The following is a 12814-nucleotide window of genomic DNA, read 5'->3' on the forward strand; positions in this document are numbered from 1 at the left end:
TGGAGTTTCTGGGAACAATTCTAAAGACACAGGATAAAGATATCCCAAAGAAGTAGTAGTATTCTAAAGACAGGATGACACAGCAACATAAAAGCAAAAGAGAGAGCAGAAAATAGAGCAAAAGTTAGTGGGAAGTTAGAGGATTAGGATAATTTAAAAACCAACAGAAGGCAGCTAGAAATGATAGGAGGGAAGAGGTGAAATATGAAGGTAAGTGAGCCAATATTATCAAAGAGGATACCAAAAGTTTTTCAGGTATATAAAGGGTAAAAGAGAGGCAAAAGTATGCATTAGACCACTGGAAAATAATGCTGGAGAGGTAGTAGGGTAGATAAAGAGAGGACATGAGCTTAATAAGTATTTTGCATCAGTCTTCACTGTGGAAGGTACTAGCAGTGTGCCCAAAGTTCAAGAGTATCAGGAGCAGAAGTGAGTACAGTGACTATTACGAGGGAGAAAGTGTTTGGGAAGCTGAAAGGTCTGAAGGTAGAGAAGTGACCAGGACCAGATGGACTACAGCCCATGGTTCAGAAGGAGGTGGCTGAAGAGATTGTGGAGGCATTAGTAACGATCTTTCAAGAATAACTAGATTCTGGCATGGTTCCTGAGGACTGGAAAATTGCAAATGTCACTCCAGTCTTCAAGAAGGGAGGGAGACAGAAGAAAGGAATTTGTAGGCTAGTTAGTCTGACATCAGTGTTTGGGAAGATGTTGGAGTTTTGGTGTACTTGGAGGCAAATAATAAAATATGCCAAAGTCAGTATGGTTTCCTTGAGGGGAAATCTTGCCTGACAAATCTGTTGGAATTCTTTGAGAACATAACAGGCAAGATAGACAAAGGAGAATTGGTGGGTGGTGTGCACTTGGATTTTCAGAATGCTTTTGACAAAAGGCTGCCAAGAGCCTACAGTATTACAGGAAGGATAATATCATGGATAGAGCATTATCCATGATTGACAGGAGGCAACGAGTGGGAATAAAGGGGACTTTTTCTGGTTGGCTGCTGGTGACGAGTGGTGTTTCGGAGCAGTCAGTGTTGGGACCACTTCTTTTAACGTTGTATGTCACTGATTTGGATGATGAAATTAATGGTTTTCTAGCCAAGTTTGCAGGCACTATGAAGTTAGGTGGAGTGGCGGATAGTTTGAGAATCAGGGAGTCTGCAGAATAATTTAGACGGATTAGGAGAATGGGCAAAAAGGTGGCTGATGCAATATGGTAATGCCGCCTAGAAAGGTTACGTTGTGAAGGCAGGAGAATGGTGTTGAGAGGGAAATGGGTCAGCCAAGATCAAAGAGCAGAGCAGACTTGATGGACTGAATGGCAAAATTCTGCTGCTATAACTTGTGCTTTAATCATTCCAACTGTGCTTTGTGTTTAGCGCCAGCGCAATGGGCGCAGTGCTGAACTCTGGGGAAGGCCACCCCAACCCTCGGACCACCGCCCACAGTTTATGTCACTGAGGCCATTCTTACCCAGCTCCCGAATCCCCTTTCCATTCTGGGCTGAGGGGTGGAGAAGAGGGTACGGTGCTATGGCTGGGTGTGAGTGTCAAATTCCTGTTGTTGTCATCCTGACAGGAACTATCATTGTAGCTCCTGTTGTGGGTGTTGCTGATCCAGTTCATGGCGATGTTGTGTTGTAGCTCCTGCTGTTGTGGGTGTTGCTGATCGAGTTGATGGAAATGTTGTTCAATGTTCTCTCATCGCCTCCCTCTGCTCGGCAGATCCTGACCAACGTCCTGATGGAGCGGCGCATGGTGTTCCTGTCCAGTCACAGGCCACTCCTGACGCTGGTCACCGAGTGCTTTATCTATTTCCTGCACCCGTTGCCGTGGCGACACACCTACATCCCGGTGCTGGGCAGCCAGATGCTTGACTTGCTCATGGCTCCCACCGTCTTCCTGATGGGCTGCCACTCCCGCCACATGGACATTGTCAGCGAGGTAAGTGTCACTGTCCAGGGTCAGCCGCAAATAACTGAGGCCTCACATCAGTACCATACTCACAGTGTGACCATCCATCCATACTGCCCCAATTTTAACAAATGTACCAAACTTTATTCAAATACAGAGACACACACAAAGGTTAGGGGTTACAATACATTAATACAGTGTCCCATTCCCACACTCACCCCAGTCCTCACCCTCACTTTCCCGTTCCGACACTCACCCCAGTCCTCACCGTCACTGTCCCGTTCCCACACTCACCCCAGTCCTCACCCTCACGGTCCCGTTCCCACACACTCACCCCAGTCCTCACCCTCACTGTCCCGTTCCCACACAAACCCCAGTCCTCGCCCTCAATGTCCCGTTCCCACACTCACCCCAGTCCTCACCCTCAATGTCCCGATCCGACACACACCCCAGTCCTCACCCTCAATGTCCCGTTCCCACACTCACACCAGTGCTCACTCTCACTGTCCCGTTCCCACACTCACCACAGTCCTCACCGTCAATAGCCCGTTCCCACACACACCCCAGTCCTCACCCTCACTGTCCCGTTCCCACAGTCACCCTAGTCCTCATCCTCACTGTACCGTTCCCACACACTCACCCCAGTTCTCAACCTCATTGTCCCGTTCCCACACTCACCCCAGTCCTCACCCTCACTGTCCAATGCCCACACTCACTCCAGTCCTCACCCTCACTATCCCGTTCCCACACTCACCCCAGTCCTCACCCTCACTGTCCCGTTCCCACACACACCCCAGTCCTCACCCTCACTGTCCCGTTCCCACACACACCCCAGTCCTCACCCTCACTGTCCCGTTCCCACACTCACCCCTGTCCTCATCCTCACTGTCCCGTTCCCACACTCACCCCAGTCCTCACTCTCACTGTCCCGTTCCCACACTCACCCCAGTCCTCACCCTCACGGTCCCGTTCCCACACAAACCCCAGTCCTCGCCCTCAGTGACCCATTCCCACACTCACCCCAGTCCTCACCCTCACTGTCCCGTTCGGACACACACCCCCAGTCCTCACTCTCACTGTCCCGTTCCCACACTCACCCCAGTCCTCACCCTAACTGTCCCGTTCCCACACTCACCCCAGTCCTCACCCTCAATGTCCCGATCCGACACACACCCCAGTCCTCACCCTCAATGTCCCGTTCCCACACTCACCCCAGTCCTCACTCTCACTGTCCCGTTCCCACACTCACACCACTCCTCACTCTCAATGTCCCGTACCCACAACCACCCCAGTCCTCACCCTCACTGTCCCGTTCCCACACGCACCCCTGTCCTCATCCTCACTCTCCCATTCCCACACACACCCCAGTCCTCGCCCTCAGTGTCCCATTCCCACACTCACCCCAGTCCTCACCCTCACTGTCCCGTTCGGACACACACCCCAGTCCTCACTCTCACTGTCTCGTTCCCACACTCACTCCAGTCCTCACCCTAACTGTCCCGTTCCCACACTCACCCCAGTCCTCACCCTCAATGTCCCGATCCGACACACACCCCAGTCCTCACCCTCAATGTCCCGTTCCCACACTCACCCCAGTCCTCCTCCTCACTGTCCCGTTCCCACAGTCACCCCAGTCCTCATACTCACTGACCGATTCCCAGACTCACCCCAGTCCTCACCCTCACTCTCCCATTCCCACACTCACCCCCAGTCCTCACCCTCACTATCCCATTCCCACACTCACCCCAGTCCTCAAAATCACTGTCCCGTTGCCACACTCACCACAGTCCTCACTCTCACTGTCCCGTTCCCACACTCAACCCAGTACTCACCCTCACTGTCCCGTTCCCACACTCACCCCAGTCCTCACTCTAACTGTCCCGTTCCCACACTCACCCCAGTCCTCACTCTCGCTGTCCCGTTCCCACACTCACCCCAGTCCTCACTCTCAATGTCCCGTTCCCACAACCACCCCAGTCCTCACCCTCACTGTCCCGTTCCCACACACTCACCCCAGTCCTCACTCTCCCTGTCCCGTTCCCACATACACCTCAGTCCTCACCCTCACTGTCCCGTTCCCACACTCACCCCAGTCCTCATCCTCACTCTCCCGTTCCCACACTCACCCCAGTCCTCACCTCAATGTCCCGTTCCCACAAACACCCCAGTCCTCACCCTCACTGTCCCGTTCCCACACGCACCTCTGTCCTCATCCTCACTGTCCCGTTTCCACACTCACCTCTGTCCTCATCCTCACTGTCCCGTTCCCACACTCACCCCTGTCCTCATCGTCACTGTCCTGTTCCCACAGTCACCCAAGTCCTCATACTCACTGACCCATTCCCAGACTCACCCCTGTCCTCACCCTCACTATCCCGTTCACACACTCACCCCAGTCCTCACCCTCACTGTCCCGTTCCCACAAAAACCCCAGTCCTCACCCTCACTATCCCGTTCCCACACTCACCCCAGTCCTCACCCTCACTGTCCCGTTCCCACACTCACCCCAGTCCTCACCCTCACTGTCCCGTTCCCACACGCACCTCTGTCCTCATCCTCACGGTCCCGTTCCCACACTCACCCCTGTCCTCATCGTCACTGTCCTGTTCCCACAGTCACCCAAGTCCTCATACTCACTGACCCATTCCCAGACTCACCCCTGTCCTCACCCTCACTATCCCGTTCACACACTCACTCCAGTCCTCACCCTCACTGTCCCGTTCCCACAAAAACCCCAGTCCTCGCCCTCACTGTCCCATTCCCACACACACACCCCAGTCCTCACCCTCACTGTACCATTCCCACATTCACCCCAGTCCTCATCCTCACTGTCCTGTTCCCACACTCACCCCAGTCCTCACACTCAATAGCCCGTTCCCACAATCACCCCAGTCCTCATACTCACTGACCCATTCCCAGACTCACCCCAGTCCTCACCCTCACTGTCCCGTTCCCACACAAACCCCAGTCCTCGCCCTCAGTGTCCCATTCCCACACACACCCCAGTCCTCAAACTCACTGTCCCATTCCCACACACACCCCAGTCCTCACCCTCACTTTCCCGTTCCCACACTCACCCCAGTCCTCACCCTCACTGTCCTATTCCCACACTCACCCCAGTCCTCACCCTCACTGTCCTGTTCCCACACTCACCCCAGTCCTCTCCCTCACTGTCCCATTCCCACACTCACCCCAGTCCTCATCCTCACTGTCCCATTCCCACACTCACCCCAGTCCTCACTCTCACTGTCCCGTTCCCACACTCACCCCAGTCCTCACTCTCACTGTCCCGTTCCCACACTCACCCCAGTCCTCACTCTCACTGTCCCATTCCCACACTCACCCCAGTCCTCACCCTCACTGTCCTATTCCCACACTCACCCCAGTCCTCACCCTCACTGTCCTGTTCCCACACTCACCCCAGTCCTCTCCCTCACTGTCCCATTCCCACACTCACCCCAGTCTTCATCCTCACTGTCCCATTCCCACACTCACCCCAGTCCTCACTCTCACTGTCCCGTTCCCACACTCACCCCAGTCCTCACTGTCACTGTCCCGTTCCCACACTCACCCCAGTCCTCACCCTCACTGTCCCGTTCCCACACTCACCCCAGTCCTCACCCTCACTGTCCTGTTCCCACACTCACCCCAGTCCTCACCCTCACTGTCCCGTTCCCACACTCACCCCAGTCCTCACTGTCACTGTCCCGTTCCCACACTCACCCCTGTCCTCATCCTCACTGTCCCGTTCCCACACTCACCCCAGTCCTCACTCTCACTGTCCCGTTCCCACACTCACCCCAGTCCTCACCCTCAATGTCCCGTTCCCACACTCACCCCAGTCCTCACTCTCACTGTCCCGTTCCCACACTCACACCACTCCTCACTCTCAATGTCCCGTACCCACAACCACCCCAGTCCTCACCCTCACTGTCCCGTTCCCACACGCACCCCTGTCCTCATCCTCACTCTCCCATTCCCACACACACCCCAGTCCTCGCCCTCAGTGTCCCATTCCCACACTCACCCCAGTCCTCACCCTCACTGTCCCGTTCGGACACACACCCCAGTCCTCACTCTCACTGTCTCGTTCCCACACTCACTCCAGTCCTCACCCTAACTGTCCCGTTCCCACACTCACCCCAGTCCTCACCCTCAATGTCCCGATCCGACACACACCCCAGTCCTCACCCTCAATGTCCCGTTCCCACACTCACCCCAGTCCTCACCCTCACTATCCCGTTCCCACACTCACCCCAGTCCTCACCCTCACTATCCCATTCCCACACTCACCCCAGTCCTCAAAATCACTGTCCCGTTGCCACACTCACCACAGTCCTCACTCTCACTGTCCCGTTCCCACACTCAACCCAGTACTCACCCTCACTGTCCCGTTCCCACACTCACCCCAGTCCTCACTCTAACTGTCCCGTTCCCACACTCACCCCAGTCCTCACTCTCGCTGTCCCGTTCCCACACTCACCCCAGTCCTCACTCTCAATGTCCCGTTCCCACAACCACCCCAGTCCTCACCCTCACTGTCCCGTTCCCACACACTCACCCCAGTCCTCACTCTCCCTGTCCCGTTCCCACATACACCTCAGTCCTCACCCTCACTGTCCCGTTCCCACACTCACCCCAGTCCTCATCCTCACTCTCCCGTTCCCACACTCACCCCAGTCCTCACCTCAATGTCCCGTTCCCACAAACACCCCAGTCCTCACCCTCACTGTCCCGTTCCCACACGCACCTCTGTCCTCATCCTCACTGTCCTGTTCCCACACTCACCCCTGTCCTCATCGTCACTGTCCTGTTCCCACAGTCACCCAAGTCCTCATACTCACTGACCCATTCCCAGACTCACCCCTGTCCTCACCCTCACTATCCCGTTCACACACTCACCCCAGTCCTCACCCTCACTGTCCCGTTCCCACAAAAACCCCAGTCCTCGCCCTCACTGTCCCATTCCCACACACACCCCAGTCCTCACCCTCACTGTCCCGTTCCCACACACACCCCAGTCCTCACCCTCACTGTCCAATGCCCACACTCACTCCAGTCCTCACCCTCACTATCCCGTTCCCACTCTCACCCCAGTCCTCACCCTCACTGTCCCGTTCCCACACTCACCCCAGTCCTCACCCTCACTGTCCCGTTCCCACACGCACCTCTGTCCTCACCCTCACTATCCCGTTCCCACACTCACCCCAGTCCTCACCCTCACTATCCCGTTCCCACACTCACCCCAGTCCTCACCCTCACTGTCCCGTTCCCACACTCACCCCAGTCCTCACCCTCACTGTCCCGTTCCCACACGCACCTCTGTCCTCATCCTCACGGTCCCGTTCCCACACTCACCCCTGTCCTCATCGTCACTGTCCTGTTCCCACAGTCACCCAAGTCCTCATACTCACTGACCCATTCCCAGACTCACCCCTGTCCTCACCCTCACTATCCCGTTCACACACTCACTCCAGTCCTCACCCTCACTGTCCCGTTCCCACAAAAACCCCAGTCCTCGCCCTCACTGTCCCATTCCCACACACACACCCCAGTCCTCACCCTCACTGTACCATTCCCACATTCACCCCAGTCCTCATCCTCACTGTCCTGTTCCCACACTCACCCCAGTCCTCACACTCAATAGCCCGTTCCCACAATCACCCCAGTCCTCATACTCACTGACCCATTCCCAGACTCACCCCAGTCCTCACCCTCACTGTCCCGTTCCCACACAAACCCCAGTCCTCGCCCTCAGTGTCCCATTCCCACACACACCCCAGTCCTCACACTCACTGTCCCATTCCCACACACACCCCAGTCCTCACCCTCACTTTCCCGTTCCCACACTCACCCCAGTCCTCACTGTCACTGTCCCGTTCCCACACTCACCCCAGTCCTCATCCTCACTGTCCCGTTCCCACACTCACCCCAGTCCCCACTCTCACTGTCCCATTCCCACACACGCCCCAGTCCTCACCCTCACTATCCTGTTCCCACACTCACCCCAGTCCCCACTCTCACTGTCCCATTCCCACACACGCCCCAGTCCTCACCCTCACTATCCCGTTCCCACACTCACCCCTGTCCTCATCCGCACTGTCCCGTTCCCACACTCACCCCAGTCCTCACTCTCACTGTCCTGTTCCCATAGTCACCCCAGTCCTCACTCTCACTGTCCCATTCCCACACACACCCCAGTCCTCACCCTTACTGTCCTGTTCCCACACTCACCCCTGTCCTCATCGTCACTGTCCCGTTCCCACACTCACCCCAGTCCTCACTCTCACTGTCCTGTTCCCATAGTCACCCCAGTCCTCACTCTCACTGTCCCATTCCCACACACACCCCAGTCCTCACCCTTACTGTCCTGTTCCCACACTCACCCCTGTCCTCATCGTCACTGTCCCGTTCCCACAGTCACCCCAGTCCTCATACTCACTGACCCATTCCCAGTCTCACCCCTGTCCTCACCCTCACTGTCCCGTTAACACACACACCCCAGTCCTCACATCCCGTTCCCACACTCACCCCAGTCCTCACTGTCACTGTCCCGTTCCCACACTCACCCCAGTCCTCACCCTCACTTTCCCGTTCCCACACTCACCCCAGTCCTCACTGTCACTGTCCCATTCCCACACCCACCCCAGTCCTCACCCTCACTGTCCCGTTCCCACAGTCACCCCAGTCCTCACCCTCACTGTCCCGTTCCCACACTCACCCCAGTCCTCACTGTCACTGTACCGTTCCCACACTCACCCCAGTCCTCACCCTCACTGTCCCGTTCCCACACTCACCCCAGTCCCCACTCTCACTGTCCCATTCCCACACACGCCCCAGTCCTCACCCTCACTATCCCGTTCCCACACTCACCCCAGTCCCCACTCTCACTGTCCCATTCCCACACACGCCCCAGTCCTCACCCTCACTATCCCGTTCCCACACTCACCCCAGTCCTCACTCTCACTGTCCCATTCCCACACACACCCCAGTCCTCACCCTTACTGTCCTGTTCCCACACTCACCCCTGTCCTCATCGTCACTGTCCCGTTCCCACAGTCACCCCAGTCCTCATACTCACTGACCCATTCCCAGTCTCACCCCTGTCCTCACCCTCACTGTCCCGTTAACACACACACCCCAGTCCTCACATCCCGTTCCCACACTCACCCCAGTCCTCACTGTCACTGTCCCGTTCCCACACTCACCCCAGTCCTCACCCTCACTTTCCCGTTCCCACACTCACCCCAGTCCTCACTGTCACTGTCCCGTTCCCACACTCACCCCAGTCCTCACCCTCACTGTCCCGTTCCCACACTCACCCCAGTCCTCACCCTCACTGTCCTGTTCCCACACTCACCCCAGTCCTCACCCTCACTGTCCCGTTCCCACACTCACCCCAGTCCTCACTGTCACTGTCCCGTTCCCACACTCAGCCCAGTCCTCACCCTCACTGTCCCGTTCCCACACTCACCCCAGTCCCCACTCTCACTGTCCCATTCCCACACACGCCCCAGTCCTCACCCTCACTATCCCGTTCCCACACTCACCCCAGTCCCCACTCTCACTGTCCCATTCCCACACACGCCCCAGTCCTCACCCTCACTATCCCGTTCCCACACTCACCCGTCCTCATCCGCACTGTCCCATTCCCACACTCACCCCAGTCCTCACTCTCACTGTCCTGTTCCCATAGTCACCCCAGTCCTCACTCTCACTGTCCCATTCCCACACACACCCCAGTCCTCACCCTTACTGTCCTGTTCCCACACTCACCCCTGTCCTCATCGTCACTGTCCCGTTCCCACAGTCACCCCAGTCCTCATACTCACTGACCCATTCCCAGTCTCACCCCTGTCCTCACCCTCACTGTCCCGTTAACACACACACCCCAGTCCTCACATCCCGTTCCCACACTCACCCCAGTCCTCACTGTCACTGTCCCGTTCCCACACTCACCCCAGTCCTCACCCTCACTTTCCCGTTCCCACACTCACCCCAGTCCTCACCCTCACTGTCCTATTCCCACACTCACCCCAGTCCTCACCCTCACTGTCCCATTCCCACACTCACCCCAGTCCTCTCCCTCACTGTCCCATTCCCACACTCACCCCAGTCCTCAGCCTCACTGTCCCGTTCCCACACTCACCCCAGTCCTCACCCTCACTGTCCCGTTCCCACACTCACCCCAGTCCTCACCGTCACTGTCCCGTTCCCACACTCACCCCAGTCCTCACCCTCACTGTCCCGTTCCCACACTCACCCCAGTCCTCACCCTCACTGTCCCGTTCCCACACACACCCCGGTCCTCACCCTCACTGTCCCGTTCCCACACTCACCCCAGTCCTCACCCTCACTGTCCTGTTCCCACACTCACCCCTGTCCTCATCGTCACTGTCCCGTTCCCACACTCACCCCAGTCCTCACTCTCACTGTCCTGTTCCCATAGTCACCCCAGTCCTCACTCTCACTGTCCCATTCCCACACACACCCCAGTCCTCACCCTTACTGTCCTGTTCCCACACTCACCCCTGTCCTCATCCTCACTGTCCCGTTCCCACAGTCACCCCAGTCCTCATACTCACTGACCCATTCCCAGTCTCACCCCTGTCCTCACCCTCACTGTCCCGTTAACACACACACCCCAGTCCTCACATCCCGTTCCCACACTCACCCCAGTCCTCACTGTCACTGTCCCGTTCCCACACTCACCCCAGTCCTCACCCTCACTTTCCCGTTCCCACACTCACCCCAGTCCTCACTGTCACTGTCCCATTCCCACACCCACCCCAGTCCTCACCCTCACTGTCCCGTTCCCACAGTCACCCCAGTCCTCACCCTCACTGTCCCGTTCCCACACTCACCCCAGTCCTCACTGTCACTGTACCGTTCCCACACTCACCCCAGTCCTCACCCTCACTGTCCCGTTCCCACACTCACCCCAGTCCCCACTCTCACTGTCCCATTCCCACACACGCCCCAGTCCTCACCCTCACTATCCCGTTCCCACACTCACCCCAGTCCCCACTCTCACTGTCCCATTCCCACACACGCCCCAGTCCTCACCCTCACTATCCCGTTCCCACACTCACCCCAGTCCTCACTCTCACTGTCCCATTCCCACACACACCCCAGTCCTCACCCTTACTGTCCTGTTCCCACACTCACCCCTGTCCTCATCGTCACTGTCCCGTTCCCACAGTCACCCCAGTCCTCATACTCACTGACCCATTCCCAGTCTCACCCCTGTCCTCACCCTCACTGTCCCGTTAACACACACACCCCAGTCCTCACATCCCGTTCCCACACTCACCCCAGTCCTCACTGTCACTGTCCCGTTCCCACACTCACCCCAGTCCTCACCCTCACTTTCCCGTTCCCACACTCACCCCAGTCCTCACTGTCACTGTCCCGTTCCCACACTCACCCCAGTCCTCACCCTCACTGTCCCGTTCCCACACTCACCCCAGTCCTCACCCTCACTGTCCTGTTCCCACACTCACCCCAGTCCTCACCCTCACTGTCCCGTTCCCACACTCACCCCAGTCCTCACTGTCACTGTCCCGTTCCCACACTCAGCCCAGTCCTCACCCTCACTGTCCCGTTCCCACACTCACCCCAGTCCCCACTCTCACTGTCCCATTCCCACACACGCCCCAGTCCTCACCCTCACTATCCCGTTCCCACACTCACCCCAGTCCCCACTCTCACTGTCCCATTCCCACACACGCCCCAGTCCTCACCCTCACTATCCCGTTCCCACACTCACCCCTGTCCTCATCCGCACTGTCCCATTCCCACACTCACCCCAGTCCTCACTCTCACTGTCCTGTTCCCATAGTCACCCCAGTCCTCACTCTCACTGTCCCATTCCCACACACACCCCAGTCCTCACCCTTACTGTCCTGTTCCCACACTCACCCCTGTCCTCATCGTCACTGTCCCGTTCCCACAGTCACCCCAGTCCTCATACTCACTGACCCATTCCCAGTCTCACCCCTGTCCTCACCCTCACTGTCCCGTTAACACACACACCCCAGTCCTCACATCCCGTTCCCACACTCACCCCAGTCCTCACTGTCACTGTCCCGTTCCCACACTCACCCCAGTCCTCACCCTCACTTTCCCGTTCCCACACTCACCCCAGTCCTCACCCTCACTGTCCTATTCCCACACTCACCCCAGTCCTCACCCTCACTGTCCCATTCCCACACTCACCCCAGTCCTCTCCCTCACTGTCCCATTCCCACACTCACCCCAGTCCTCAGCCTCACTGTCCCGTTCCCACACTCACCCCAGTCCTCACCCTCACTGTCCCGTTCCCACACTCACCCCAGTCCTCACCGTCACTGTCCCGTTCCCACACTCACCCCAGTCCTCACCCTCACTTTCCCGTTCCCACACTCACCCCAGTCCTCACCCTCACTGTCCTATTCCCACACTCACCCCAGTCCTCACCCTCACTGTCCTATTCCCACACTCACCCCAGTCCTCTCCCTCACTGTCCCATTCCCACACTCACCCCAGTCCTCAGCCTCACTGTCCCGTTCCCACACTCACCCCGGTCCTCACCCTCACTGTCCCGTTCCCACACTCACCCCAGTCCTCACCGTCACTGTCCCGTTCCCACACTCACCCCAGTCCTCACCCTCACTGTCCCGTTCCCACACTCACCCCAGTCCTCACCCTCACTGTCCCGTTCCCACACACACCCCGGTCCTCACCCTCACTGTCCCGTTCCCACACTCACCCCAGTCCTCACCCTCACTGTCCCGTTCCCACACTCACCCCAGTCCTCACCCTCACTGTCCCGTTCCCACACTCAACCCAGTACTCACCCTCACTGTCCCGTTCCCACACTCAACCCAGTACTCACCCTCACTGTCCCGTTCTCACACT

At 57.6% G+C, this 12814-nt stretch overlaps 1 protein-coding gene across 7 annotated transcripts in view; it reads left to right on the plus strand.

Annotated features, from left to right (window-relative positions):
• The window catches only part of LOC140188363 (DENN domain-containing protein 3-like), a 180098-nt gene that overhangs the window by 99622 nt on the left and 67662 nt on the right, over positions 1–12814 (plus strand). For all 7 annotated transcript variants that reach the window (XM_072244564.1, XM_072244590.1, XM_072244574.1 and 4 more), the window contains one exon: positions 1727–1945. In XM_072244564.1, the coding sequence (XP_072100665.1) occupies positions 1727–1945 (219 nt within the window). The remainder of the gene's footprint in view (positions 1–1726; positions 1946–12814) is intronic.

This window comes from Mobula birostris, chromosome 2 (genome assembly GCF_030028105.1).
Source record: "Mobula birostris isolate sMobBir1 chromosome 2, sMobBir1.hap1, whole genome shotgun sequence".
Lineage (NCBI taxonomy): Eukaryota > Metazoa > Chordata > Chondrichthyes > Myliobatiformes > Myliobatidae > Mobula > Mobula birostris.